Genomic DNA, 15,522 nt, shown 5'->3' on the forward strand with positions numbered 1-15,522 from the left:
TGTAACATGACTCATATCGTAAGATGGTCAGAGAATATCTTCCTAGAATGTCCAAACCAGAAGGAGCCAGAATTCGGAAAAACCTTCAAACCACGAACGGATCGAAAAGATTTTCCGAGACAAGCAAAGGTGGACAGCATCAAAATCGCGTTTTCCCAGGGGCCCACTGCAAAAGCAAAAGATGCCCCGACAACAATAAAGAAGGCATGTAAGGAGAATAAATCCAAAAGAAAAAGTCAAGCTTGTGACTCCTCCACTAGTAAAAGATGTCATCGGGCATGTGACTCCCACTAGCAAAAGATGTCATCAATAATGGCATAAAGAATTCAAAACAGTTGTAAGATTCCCTGAAGTTTCTCGGTGAAACGAGTGGAACTTCGGCTATAAATACAGGATTTTGAGAAAGCTGAAGATATCGATCATTTCCTTCAGTTTTCTTACAAATAAAACATTGTAATATTTCTCGTTCTATTGTATTAAGTTTTTACTTTTATGTATTTCAAGAACAAGGCTACTATGAGTAGCTAAACTAGTTATCTCCTCCTCTTCAAAGGAGGTTGATTTATGTAATAATATATTGTCTGAATAAATTTTCGAAACTCTTCTCTATCATGTTATTTTATTTAAAAAATTAAGCTTTTACTATACGCCCTAAGATAGGAAACGAAATAGGGTTGTGCTAGCTGCTGCTGAAGGAGTCTGTGTCAGGAACCATCGGTTGCGATCGCGTGGTTTGGTTGTGAGGAACAACCTATAAAACCCGGTGGACATAACCCTGCAACAGCGTGGTCAAAGAGGTATTCTGCTTTAATTTACTGACGGAAGAATGATGGGATTAAGCCTTTAAATTTTAAATAGAGAAATAAAGGGTAGAATGGACATTATTTAGTTTTAAGAACAAATTCAAGAAACTATTTAATGAATCAGGGATATATTTGGAACCTAAAAGGTGAAAGGGATATAATACGAAAAATGAAAAAGATACAGGGATATATTTAGGAATTATCCCGTGGAATACTATATCATTGGTTATATTTTTTATTTTTTTTTTATCAAAAAGAGCAAAATGATAATTTTACAAATAAAATTTCTCCACTCTCCATTTTCTCCCACGTTTCTCAATCTCTTGTCCATCATTTTGTTACATATTATTGCATAAATATCTTCTTAATTTAGTGTTACTCTATAATAAATTTTAACTATTAAGTATCATTTAAATCATAATATTAAAATTAGAATACTATAACAATACAAAATATTTTAAAATAAATTTCATATATTACACACGGGTTTGTCTGGCTAGCCTAGTTCGCAGGCTATTGCGTTAGTCCGAGGGTTTACTCAGTGTGGTTTACCTGACTAGCCTAGTTTGCAGGCTATTGCGTTAGTCCGAGGATTTATCCGGTGCACACCGAAAATAGCGGTTGCGGATTCACACGTCACAAAAAATAATAATAATAATACTGATGACGACATATATATATATATATAATAATAATAAAAATGTTTAATAATAATAATAATAAAAAGAATTAAGAGTTCAATTTTTCTTACCGCTTTTCGAAAAATAGTGGTTGCGATCTATATATCATAAATATCTTATCTTAAATTCAAAATATTTATTATTATAACAAAATGAAGATGTAAATATAAATCGAATCATGAAAATTATTGCAACCATATATGTATGACAATGTTTAAAAAGTGATATACGGTAAGGATTTAAGCGGCCGATTGGCGATTAGGTGAATATAGACGATTTTTTATTTTTAACATAAATATCTGATTCGCATTGATGTTAAATATATAATTCGTCCTACACGATTTTTTTCTTTTTAACCTAAATATCTGATTATTCTTGTTCATCTTAATATTTCTCCAATAATTCTTTTTTATTGAATTTAAACTCAAAATTCATCGCCATTTGATACAAATTAATCGAAAAATCTGGCAAATGATATTTTTTAAAAGTTTAAAACTAAAAAAATAACATATATTGTATATTAATCTAGGCCCACCTGCGAGGATTTTGAGCCGCCTAAGCGATAATTAGACAGTCTAGAAGATTGATTAATTAAATAGCACCCAAAAACATTAACTGTCTAAAAATCGGAGTAGTGGACAATCGGCTGACGTGATGTATCACGTTATTTTCTAAATTAATTTGATAATAAAGAAATACTTATTTTATTAAAAAATATATTGTTTGAATATACGCTAGGTGAATAAGTAGAAACAGAATCGACAAACGAGGAGCCATTAAAATAATTTGAGGCTGTTGGAATCTCGTTTCTAGGTTTTAATTAATTTAATTTAATTAAGAGGAGATTGGTTACTTTAATATCAAATGAAATAATGTTCGTGCCGAGTTCTGAGGGCCCGGCTGTGTACTAACTATGAAGTGCTTTGAAAAATAAATTAAAGTTTACAATATCATTGTCACTTTCAAGAAAAAGATACACCTCGCATTTTAGATATTGAGGAGAACTACATTTTTTATTCTTTTATTTGCATTTTTTTCCTAGTTTTGGTCTTGTTAGCGATGAATTTGTACTTTCAATCATGTAGCTTGCATGTTTTGTTCATTTTTGGTCCTGTTACGATGAACTTTCATTTTTAGTCATGTAACTTGTATATTGTTTTTATTTTTGGTCATTTAACTTGTAGTTGTTTTCATTTTTTATAGTTCTTTATCGGTTATAAAGGGATCGAAAATGAAATAAAATTCAAGTTAAAGGATCAAAAATTAAAACAATATACAAGTTATAGAACTACAAATGAAAGATCAACGTAACAGGACAAAAAATGGAAGGAAAAAAAACATGCAAGTTAATAGATTGAAAATACAAATTCACCATCAAGAGGACCAAAAGTGAAAAAAATGCAAATAACAAGAATAAAAATGTTGTCATCTCCATATATTGAGTGCGCACAGAAGATGACAAGTTTTCAAAAGAGATGATTCAGACCCCGATGATGATCTACAATTTAGTGTAATGAAATCTTCACTCGTCCAATTTAATACCGAATAGGACATAATCCTAGGCAGCCAACAAGGAAGAAAATTTATGGGATTTTAAAGCCAAGGGCAGCTGGTTAGAGAGGTCGTGTGTCATATTATAATAGCAATTCCAGAGCCTGTGCAATGTTCATAGTTGCTTTGGTGGTTATACCTCATGAAATCCACGACGATAAGCCCGACTAATCGGCAACTTCGACATCTACGTTATGAATAACGTATAAACATGTCTCGGCCGAGTTTACATTGTAATGAGTTGATTATAGTTATCCATAAGCCAAGGCCAAGGCAAACTTTTCATAAATTGGGGTGTTGATACGTGACATTTTATCTTCAATGTGGTGCAAGCAATGCCACAAGCAAGCTATCGTTGTGAAGAAGGAAACAAATGTTGGGGGGAAAGCTAGTAGACTGAGTAATATAAAATAAATAGCAATAGAACTGTACAGATTGGACAAGGTTTGTTGTATCTGTTCAAAAAGTACGAAAAGAAGATGACAAAAGGGAAGGAAGACAGAAAAAGGAGGAAAGAAAGCAATACAAGAAAACGCACACTAAAAAGAACCAAAGAAAAAAATGAAGAAGAAAGATTGACATACTTACAGCTTTCTTCTTCACCTATAAACAGATTATTTGCCATAGCCTCCACGGAACAAGTTGATTCTTCCCAACTTTTGAGAACTCGAAAGAGGAGGCCAAATAATATATTATTCACTTTCAAATCCGAACCCATTTGTGTCACCACACCTGATGCAACGTGATTGTTAGAAAAGGTAAACTGTGCACCGGTCGGTTTGCAAATTCTTCGTTCCAAGATCATATTCTGTCAACCTCCATCACTCTCCAAAAGGCTTTCAGATGTCATAACAGTTTTGTGCTCATCTTGGTGGAGAGATCTCATCGGCATATATTGAAACACAAGAATCGGCCGCACCGGCAGCCAGCAGAACTTGGTATGGATGGAAGGTAAGGCAGCTAACAGATCCAATCTTCTGAGCCATGAAAGTGGGGTGATACCTAATGGTGCCTAACTGATCACCCGTCAAGTTGAATATTTTGATAAATTGCTTGGCAGAGCCACTAGCAACAAGGGGTGCATGCCGATGAATGGCCAATGCTGTAAGTGACCCCCTATGGGCTTCAATGGTAAGGTACGGCTTTTTGGCGGCTCTCATGTCAAGAAACTGGATATTACCAGCCTGGGATGCACTGACCAGCTGTTTAAGAAAAGAAAAAAGATGCTGAAAAAACTGTACTAGACATCGACACAGACTCTACCTCATTTCATATTAGGCATTCCGCAGCCGCTACTAGGGCGGGACGTTGCAGAAACAACATTAAGACAATGAGAGTCACCTTAGCTGGTTCAAGTCCAGGTTGGAAGCCCATCCCTACCACTCTTTCAACACGTTGGGTGTGAGGTCGGGTTTCACTAACCAGCCTAAATCAAGCGTGCAAAAATACAGAGAAATGCAGATAGTTAAACATAAGCTTACAAAATAGTTTGATGCAGGATAAACATAGCAAGAAGCTTCCTCATCGTGAGAGGACAAAGGACAAATAGTCAAATATTCAGAAACTATAATCAGATGCCCATCAAAATGCATAAAAGTGGAAACAATGCACCATGGAGCTTGCAATGGCCTTGAGGGTGATAAAACAAACAAAAAATTCTTACATTTCAGGAGTACGAATGTCGTATAATCGGACATAGCCATCCACAAACCCAGCAGCAAATTGGCCACCATGAACTTGAGAAACAGCCTATGTGATGCACAAACAAATTGGTTGATAAGAAACTCTGAATTTGTAAAATTAGTGATAAGGAAACTTGACTGTTGCAAGAGGAAGAAGAGAAGTCCTACACACTAAACTCGCATTGTGAAATCACATGTGATTTGCAACTTAACAGATCCGATTTTGACTCCAACAAAATTATTATAAAATGACCAACCAGCACAAAATGTACTTATCAAGTAAAAATTCGAGATCGTACAATGTGTGAAGACAACAATGGCCACTGAAAATCATTAGGGTTAATTTGACATATAAAAAAATGACCAATTTAATAAGCAAGAGGATGAAAAGTTGGAAGATATAATTCCTCATCCAAGCCATTATCCAATCAGAATAATTTCTAAGTAGAACCCACCAATGCTGAGATGCTAGAATCAGATGTCAAGGGAATGGTGCTGAGGAGTTGCTCTTTGTCCAGATCCCAGGCTGTGATAGATGAAATTTCACCTGATGCAAACTAGTACGGCAGCACAAAAGGCATGTATAAGAAAAAAATGATAAAAATACCAAGTAGCACATTTGTCCAAGTGCGTCTTGGGTATTAAATTAAAAGCAGACAATAGTTAAGAGTAAATCATAGTAAGCCGTAGAACCTACAAGATATCCAGACTGCTGCTGCCAATCAACAACAGCATTCACAGCACGTACACCAGGTCTGTGACCATGAATTGAAGCAAATGCAGTAACTAATTTCTGCTCCCCTTTTGAGGTGAAATTTTTCCAAATCCGGACGTTTCCATCATCTAATTCCAATTAAGCAGGGTACAGATCAATTTTAACAATTATCGACAGATACAAGCAAAAGTGTTGCGCAAACTTGAGGAAGAAATTTACTTGATGCTACAAGGAGCAAGTTCTCATCAAGCTCGTTCACAAGACAGAGCTTCGAAACGCCTTTATCAGGATAATTATGGTTATCGAAACTGTTAAGAAGAGTAGCTTCCTCATAATTCCATACCCTAGCAGATCACAAACCGAAAAAGGGGTGTAAAAAGTCAAGCAAAAAAATGAATCACGCTGACAACATAACAGAGCAAACTCAAGAACTGATCCACCACCAGAGACAGGATCAAATATATTTTTAAAAAAAGGAGTCATACAAGAATAGTCTCTGTGGCCCTGTTCAAGTATTCACATGAAGTTCAAAAATCAAGCGTACCAAACGACTCCTCACAGGCCGAAATCAAATGACAAGCACTTTGACGATCACATTTTCCAATACACAAACATACGCAATGACAAAAATTATCTTGAACACCACAACCATGCTTCTTAATATGCTATATTTTGCTGATGAAGCAAGTCAAACTTAACTTCATCTTTATGGTTGGTTAATCAACACTATTTCACCAAAAAAATGAAAAAATTGTTTTTACAAAATGCTTTTGACCCCATGTTCCCCCATGTCGACTTCACGCTAATTAGAATAAGGGCCCGATAATGAAACAATGCTATAAGGTGAAAACTTTCCAAACATACCAAACAGCTACCAAAAGAAAAACTCCTCCGTTACAGAACTACAATTATGAAATTCTTATATGATCCGCCTTTCCAAATACATATTCTAGCAACAAAAGCATTTGAACCAAAAAAAAAACTGAAAGGTTGGCAATAATTCAATGACAGATCCACTCAAATGCTGAAACATATAGCACCAAAGTGCACCAATTTTACCCACCTAATCTTTTCATTTTCATCTGAAGCAATCACAACAGGTGAGAAGGGCTGTAACAGCGTGGTCTTGGTGCCAGTCACAAATTTGGTATCCCAACCGGCGATTTGATTATTCAGTTTACTCACAGCTGAAAAACCAAGGAATATGGTTCAATCATGAAGTTGTTTGTCAAAATGAGAAGCATGCGAGGAAAGATAAGGGACAACACCAATCAGTTGAATATACCAACCAGAGTGTTGACATTTCACAATGTAGTCTAGCGCTTGTTTCTCGTTTTTTTCTCTTCTAGCAATTATATCTTCACTATCATCCACTGCAGTAAGAAGCGGCTTTGAAAAGTGACCACAGCTCCAATTATAGATCGTCGATTGTGGAAGAAAACTACGTTCAGAAGCTCCAGATAGTCCAGAAGAACCTAATAGTGAATCAGCAAGTCCCGAGTCTGGAGGATTCATCAGATGCGGCCTAAAATCCAAGGAGCTGACTCTCCGTATTCCTGTCATGTAGCTTGGTCTGGGAGGACTAACGGGAGGGGTTCTAAATGTCAATGGCAGACGGCCTCCTACACGAATTTAATAAAATAGTTGCGAAATAAATTTCTCCAGTGAAAGGATAAAGCTCAATTACAGAGAAAATAACCAAATTCTAACTATCATGCCACAAACTACCACGAATAATCAACTTACCACCATTCAGTTCAAACCAAGATGAGGAACGAGCCAGTCCAGAAAGACTGACGCTTGCCGTTGTAGATGGTTCACTTGGATGAGCACTTCCACCAGCAGATTTAACCGATTTTGTCACCACTTGTTCAATACCAATAATGGATAATACTCTTCGCCCAAGGCTGGCAACGCGTGGTGATGGATCCTTTGCTAGAGTACACATAGCCAATACACATTGCGAATATAGTGAATTATCTAGTGGTCTTCGCCTTGAATGGTTAACAACACCATTGCTAACAAAGTCATTTAATGCACCAGAATCAGAATGCTGTGAAGAATCATCAGAAAGTGGAGATCCATGCATTATTCCTGAGGTAGCAAGAGGGCTACCAGAGGAGACTCTCCCATCACGAGTCACCGCCTGACTGTCATTTCCAACCCGCAATAATGGACCAACTGGAGTTGGAACTCTACTTCCATGTGCCATGTAATGAACCGGAGTTGTGTATCCACTACCAGAACCATTGATTGCAAATGAAGGCAGAGTTGCGAGCACTGAGTTGGATTGGGGCTTCCAATAAGCAGCAGCAACCGACTTAATATGTTTGTCGTGACCAAAGGCGAAACGAGCCAGAGCTGTTTACCAGAGTAATAAATTCACCGCAGTTCAAAACAACAATATGATGATGCAATTGTCAGGGGATTTAGAAAAAAGTTACCGAAAACGATTTCATGACCAGGAATTCGAGGAATAAAACATTTTTTAACAGGGGAGAGCACAAGCATTCAAAATGTACATACCCACAGCAACTTCAGCTCGCACCAGTGGGCTTCCATCAGAAACAACACTCAACAGACTCTTAATAATACCAGCTTCGGCCTTAATTTTTTCATCATCATCACACTCTTCATCTCCGAGACCATCTCTTGATGTGTCAAGTCCAAAATCAAGTAACGTTCCCAGAGAAAAAACAGCTGCTGCCCGGACCTAAATAAATGTGATCCACTTTCAAAATATGCCCATCAAACTAAGCATGGAAAGTGCACATTTGTTTATTTTACTGGCCTTGTGCATCAGAAATTTCATAATGCGCATGCAAATAAATCATGCAGTTAACGAAGAGACAAACCTCTGGCTGTGGCTCCGAAAGTAGCGGTTCAACAACAGCAAGAGCATCCGCCTGCAAACCTATCATTTGAGCCTCCAAAAAATCTTCCCACAACTTACCAAGGCACAAACATATCCATTGAAGAAATAGCGGTTCAGTTTGTGCCTCATTTGGTGAGGAGCTTTGAAGATTTTTGAGACAAACATGTATGAGACCAGATTCAATGCATACTTCCTGACCCCGCCTGTGACCATCTACAATGACAGCCAAAACAAATGCAGCCATTGCACGTTGCTCCGGATAAGCTTCCACACTGTCAAGAAACCTAATGAAATATGTGTGCCCACCATCCTTCACGAGATCAACCTGACAAGACTATAGAGACAGGAAGTTATCGATATGGTTCAGCATCCTTGAATTCCAATGAAAAGGGAAGTACATAAATAAAAAGATAATAAGCTGAGATATTCTTACATATTACAATTGTTCTTTCAACGAAATGTTATTCTAAACATGGACAACTCATATGGAAATAGCAACTCTAGGAATTGAGTTTGATTCGGCCCAATTCCAAAAGTAGTTTATTTGAAAATATTATGGTTGTTGGTGGAATCTGCTATTATGACAAGATTCATCATCTAAAGTTACTTCTGTAAGTGCTGTTGTGAGCATGAAAAAGGAAAAGATATACTGCACCTTATCGGGAGTGTGAGAGAGAGAGAGAGAGAGAGAAGAAAAAAGAAAAGATATACTGCACCTTATCGAGTGCAAGAATCTTTGTCCAGATGAACACAAGAATTTGACGTAGCTCTGGGGTGGTCGTCGCCAGAAGCTTTAACACATAAGGAAATATTCCGACAGACAATGCCTGAATAAGGTACGAAAGCAAATATGTAACTATTACCGAGGTATGCACTCCAGCTACTATAACATGATAATCAACAAGCCAGTAAGAAATACCAGATCCACAGCCCAAGGCCCCATGTCCAAAAATCTACCGAGAAGAACCAATGCACGAAATCTATGGCACTGGCTGAGTAAAACCTGAGGAATTCATTAAACAGAAATAAAAAAATAGAGGTTAACAGCTTTTCAAATCTTAACAAAAAAAAAGTAGATAAGAATTGCCATGATTAAAAGAAGCCATTGAAAAGAATTATTGAATTTTGTTGGCAACAAACTATTAATGACAGTTTAATTCTAAGCTTAAAAAAGATCACAAAACGTGATTACTTCAGGTTCTTCAGAAAGCATATTTCACAAAGACTGGCTCATCAACTTGGGATTCAATCATTCAATTTTCATAAGTTTTCAACCATTTCTTTGAAGACTAAACCCTCTCCCATCAAAATGCACCACCAATACTATAATATTATCGAAATGATTCAAATGTATTAGCCAGTGAACTTGCTTAATATAGCATAAACTCATCCAGTACCAACATTTTCTAGCATGAAAAAAAAAGACAGTTTAATTCTAAGCTTAAAAAAGACCACAAAACGTGATTACTTCAGGTTCTTCAGAAAGCATATTTCACAAAGACCGGCTCATCAACTTGGGATTCAATCATTCAATTGTCATAAGTTTTCAACCATTTCTTTGAAGACTAAACCCTCTCCCATCAAAATGCACCACCAATACTATAATATTATCGAAATGATTCAAATGTATTAGCCAGTGAACTTGCTTAATACAGCATAAACTCATCCAGCACCAACATTTTCTAGCATGAAAAAAAAAGAACTTTTTACATGAGTTGCATCCCAGAAATTCATCAGGAATTGAGAAATAATTGACTAGGAACATCGAGTAAGCCCCACCTGAAGAACAATTGGCAGCTGTTCTGGTGGCTTTTTATATTCTGATCCATGATCAAGCCACACCTCAAAAGCTGTTAACTGCTCCGTAAAAAATGGACTGGGCTGGAGAGAAGAGCAACCAAAACATTGTATAAGGTGGCTTATTCATTAGTCAATAATAACATTAAACAAAAACTTCCATGGAGGTGTCGTGTTTTCAATTACCAACCAGCATAAACAGAACATAAAAATGCATTCAGAAAATAAATCAACTGTTAAGACCTGGAACTCTGCATTAGGATCCTCAACTAAACCTGGAAGCTGAGAAAGGCATATTTCAGCAGCCATGTCCCAAGCATCCCTATAATGCAGAAGCGAAAAGTAAGGAACATATGAATCATGACTCTTGATCCAATTAAATTTCACGAGTAACTGGAAGTACAAGGAAGACGGTTGCAATTACCACATATGATGTTGATGAGTTGGTGGCAAAACTGGATATGAAACAGGAGAACAATTAGCAGAGCGCATAATCCTTTCAGCAAGTAAAAAATTCCGGAACATGCTAGCAACTAAAAGATCTTGTCTGAACAATTTCTGGAACAATTCTGCACAATCCAATATTCACTGGGGTTAGTATTTAACCAAAATGCATGATAAAAACAAAAATTTATTTTAAAATAGACTCCATACAATTATATATCATTACCACGGGGAAGTACATTCCAGGCTATAGTGTCAGTCACGGCTGTGAATATCCAGTTCAACTCGCCAAGTAGGGTCTTCCGGTCAGTTTGGCGACCAGGAATTTTATCAATTAAAGAATAATCAAATGACTCGTGAAGCAACGAGCGGGTGCAAAACCTGAAATCAAGAATCAATAATTATAAAATTAAAATAATAGATAAAAGCAGAAAGACGCCAAAATGAAAAGCTAAAAAGAAAAGAAAAAGAAAAGAAAAATACACATCATAAATGTTCTGTCACCCAGATAAAGAGAAATCACCAGAGCATATATGATGCATAGAGTTTATATAATGTGATCAACTTAAGGAATACTAAGAATAAATAACAGAGAACGACATATAATTGTCAACATGCAAAAGTGTGTCGGGACATCAGCACCAAACACTCAAAAATGTTCGGGAAAACATTTATTGAAAGCAACCAATCATAAAGAGAAATCATACAGCAAATTGAGCAGAAAGAATTCAGTGGCAAACTGAGAAGTGAACTCGCAATATTGACCAGAATCCTAAACAAGTTTGAAAACTTAAAGAAGGATGGTTACAGTTATCCAAGACAATGACAAACACGCAGATATTCAGATTACAGAGCTTGTGAGCAACGATTTGGCATTGGCAGCATGCAAAAAAATGTGCAGAGTCTTTAACAAGTGACAGCTAACAGTTTGTATTATAACAAGGATAATAAACATTCTTCCATGTTGTTCACCTTTAAGGCTTGCACTTAGAAAAAAAATATAGTTAGCATTTCGACCTAGACAAATTTCGTGCAGATATGATGTGTTGAAAGTATGTACTACATCAGAAAATGATGCTGAGGATTACGGGAAGAAGTTAGTCCATATTCATCCCCACCGTGAAATTAAGAGCAGTCAATAGCAGCACTCTTAACAATCAAATAACAATAATTGAGACAAACAATAATGAGCAACGAGTCACCATCTTAATGCCATTTTTATTGGGGTTGTGAGGCAAGAAGTAAATATATCAGCAGGAAATTCAACACTCTGAGGAAGAGTCTCATGAGCTTCACATGCTGCAAGCAAAATACAATCCCTGGTGGAAGGTACTGAACTTGAAGTGCTGTAATCCTGGAGCTGTAATAAGAGAAGATTATTTTAAAGATAAGTAGGTAAAGCAAAAAAAAAAAAATATAAAAAAAAAAAAAAAAAAAAAAACTCTTTACTGGGTCATGTATATTGTCAAGTACCTCAATGAAGGCACTAACAATCACCCCAGCAGCAGAACAATCAAAAACATATATAGAGGGCGTCTTCAACCAGGAATCCAGATCACTGATTGGCAAAGGGATGTACTGTGTATAACTCTGCAGGAACAGCAAATAAGAACAGGGGGAGAGGAAAATTTTAAGTCAGACTGGGTGGATTATTTTTGCCAGACCATTTAATTAGCAACATCACCTTTTTAATAAAACATCCAATAGATTAGATTTAGGGTGATGCGTCTTGACTAACATCCCATGGTTAAGTAAAAACACCCAAACCCATTCACATAACATTTTCCAAGTACAGGATTAATGCACTGAGGGCACAAAAGATGTAGTTTCAGCAAACGGACCTTATTAAACAGCCAAATTTCACCATTAGGGGTAGGCTTCGGTACACCATGACCATTATAATGAAAAAGAACTCTCTCGGATTTTGCATATTTGCGACATGTAGTGCATAGTTTCTTGATCTCATCAACAGTGGGGTCCAACGAAATTTTGTATCGAGCCTGCTCAACCATTGACAAATTAACATAAATTTAATCACTCTAGCATGAGTATCAAATGCATAATCTCTCTGTCCCTGTTCATTTACATAAACTAATTATACTACTATATTATATCAGAATTATAGCATAATGAATTATATGACCAAAGCACCAACATAAGAGGAGAAAAACATTTCCATACCTTCGGTTGCCACCGTTCATATTGTTGGTTCAAGGTTCTACCTATCGTTTCAAGCGCTTTCTGAGGTGCCATTGTGAAAGGGTCTAGAAAGAAGTGGCAATAAAAGACATTAACTCGTATGATCAGTTATAATTTATGGAACACTTTTAATTTACATCAAAGTTGTGTGAACAAAATAAATTCATAACAAAATTTCCGCGAGGAAATAAAATATGGCCATAACAATCATGCCATCTTCATAAAAACCTTCACTATCATAACACCAGAATATCTATGTCTTCTACTCTTCTTAAATAAAACAAAATACATGAAGAACGTGGTTCAATGATAAGTAACCATCACCCTCACGAGTCACAACACATTTTTTTGAAATCCATCAAACACATCCTATTTCACAACCAAATTAACCAATACGTCAAAAACAAATCTTAAGCGTCCTCAAATTGTATGAAATTCGTAAAGTATGCAAAAGTGCTGAAATCCTATCCGCTTTCCTTGTATCCAAAAAACAGAACCCACGGAAAGAAAAATGAAAAGAAAGCAACCAACCAGCAGCAGCCTTTTACTTCGACGTTTTACGAAAATAAGAGATTTTCTGGATCGCAAGAGAGATTAAAATAACAGATTAAAAGCTTCCCTCGCAGATCTCATTTCAGTCGGTCGGACATTTATCATTTCCGTTCCAACAACTACTTCCCAAAATGGAACCAGCCACATGACAAAATACTTTGCACCTTTCAAAATAGCTTAAACCAATAGATCTACATACCAACTCCTAGCCCTAAATTTAAGAACAAAGCAATTTCCTTACAAGACACCCACAAAGTTCCAATATAAAACACTAAATCAGCCATTTTCAAATCACAAAGCTAGAGCCAAGACATGCACATGACATGGAAGCGGTGATGCTGTGAAAATCTAGAGCAGTAGAAAAAGGCAAAGCCTGTGAATAACCTCTCTGAAAAAATACCATGCCGCCACTAACTTTGTACAAAAGTTAAGATAAATTCCATACATAATGGCATAAATTAATAGTACAGTCAAGCATATTAAGTTGATCAAGTAAAGTGATGAACAAAAGTAATTAAGGAAGATAAATTTACCGATCCAGCATTCCATACGTGCACAAGGAGATATCTTTATTACATCGGGTGGATCAACGCTAATGTTTAAACACAGAACCAGAGCAACACAACCAGTCTTCATCTGCAATGATGATTTTAAAGGTAACACAAATAGCTTTTTACATGAAAAAATGTCTTGCATAATGATTTTTGAAAACTAATCAAATTCAAAAATCAACAAAAGAATACAGTTACATAGATATGCCAAGAAATTATATTGGAGGTGATTTGGGATCAACAGAACCCCTTCAACAAAAATGATACATCAACTCACTCACATGTCACCAGCGACCTGAAATTCTACATTAAAAGAAAATACACCTCAAAACCACTTCAATCGGCAAGCGATAGAATATCGCTTATGATAACTCGACGCTGAAATTCTAACACCAGAAAACATCTTTTCATCCAATTCCAGGCAAAGCAAATGTCAAAGTTCGGATATTGAACCCAGCATTAAGAAATTAGCTAGGTGGGTTTAGAAGGCTTCAGAAAAGCTAAAGAATGAAAGTGTTGGAAGAGAGGCAGGGTCTTAACAAGGAGATGGACACCACCAAAGCCGGAGAAGCCATCATCTTCATTTCAACTCGGTGAGTGGACAAACTCTCTTTGTTGCACAGATTATAGCACCACATAATATAAAATCTAGTGCCCGTAATTACAAATGCAGTGTGGATTAACACAATTAATGCACTAGGGTAAACAGGAAAGAACATTATATTCATAAATCACCGAACAAAATAAAAGAGGAAATCCGGGAGCTTACTCGATCCCGTGGCCGCCATTTCGAGACCAGCCCACTGTCCGACGGGCCTGAAGGCACGCACTCCTCGAAGCCATCATGCCTGAACTCACACAGCACCAAAGTTTGCGGCAAGTACGCCATGCTGGTGGTGGTGGTCATAGCTACGTAGCTGCTGCTGGCTGTCTCGCTGAAATCCCTAGAATTACTGTTATTATTATCAGCGCTATTGCTACTATTAACACTTCTCTCACCATCATCCTCCACGTGATTTTCATTTGAGGAGAACTCCTCCAAGTGGTTAGACACCGCCGCTGAAGATTGAGAAAATCGAGATGCAGCCATCAAATCCCCCAATGCCATAAAATTTCAACCAATTTCCCAAGTTTCTCAGCCCTGCCCTAGTCGAACTGATTTTGCCGGGCAACTCATGAAAAAACCCTAATCGCCCCAATTGATGGGAGAAAACGTACAACTTTGGGAGCCTTCAGTTCCAATTTTGATGGAGGAATGAAAGACAGAGATAGATGTAGAAAGGAGGGTGTTTGAGAAGAGGTGACGATTAATCGACGAAGCCTGTAAAAGAACGGCGCAAGGAGATGGGGAGAGGAAAGTACGGAGAATCCAGCTCTGGAAGACCCTAAACTGCGGCAGAGCGAGTATCGGCGGCGGCTGCGGCGGCGGTGGCTGCTGAGGGGCCGATGGAAGCGTAGATATACATGTATTATACAAAGCACTGAGGAGAGGTGAAATGCGGCTATTGAGCAAAATTCACGAAAGGGGAACCGTAAAGTGTGATTTGTGAGTCTTTATAGTCTCGTCATTTTTCCTTTTTTATTTTATTTTTAAAAAAAAATTATTTTTCTTTATTTTCAGTGTAATATAACAATAACACTACTTTCTCATCTTCGTAATAACTCCCTATTTT

At 37.0% G+C, this 15,522-nt stretch overlaps 1 protein-coding gene across 1 annotated transcript; it reads right to left on the minus strand.

Annotated features, from left to right (window-relative positions):
* Positions 1-3,423: 3,423 nt before the first annotated feature.
* LOC140877140 (regulatory-associated protein of TOR 1) lies at positions 3,424-15,482 on the minus strand. Its single transcript, XM_073280666.1, has 23 exons — positions 14,619-15,482; positions 13,832-13,934; positions 12,729-12,811; positions 12,389-12,547; positions 12,021-12,137; positions 11,750-11,907; positions 10,774-10,928; positions 10,528-10,672; positions 10,347-10,425; positions 10,086-10,187; positions 9,226-9,309; positions 9,023-9,133; positions 8,287-8,640; positions 7,958-8,144; positions 7,178-7,792; positions 6,721-7,053; positions 6,495-6,618; positions 5,651-5,775; positions 5,414-5,559; positions 5,172-5,273; positions 4,698-4,783; positions 4,376-4,460; positions 3,424-4,236 (listed from the first exon to the last, which is right to left on the minus strand). Exons 1-23 carry the CDS (start codon positions 14,955-14,957, stop codon positions 3,898-3,900), a joined length of 4,131 nt encoding a protein of 1,376 aa, XP_073136767.1. The 5' UTR covers positions 14,958-15,482; the 3' UTR covers positions 3,424-3,897.
* Positions 15,483-15,522: the final 40 nt, after the last annotated feature.

Source organism: Henckelia pumila, chromosome 2, assembly GCF_033568475.1.
Source record: "Henckelia pumila isolate YLH828 chromosome 2, ASM3356847v2, whole genome shotgun sequence".
Lineage (NCBI taxonomy): Eukaryota > Viridiplantae > Streptophyta > Magnoliopsida > Lamiales > Gesneriaceae > Henckelia > Henckelia pumila.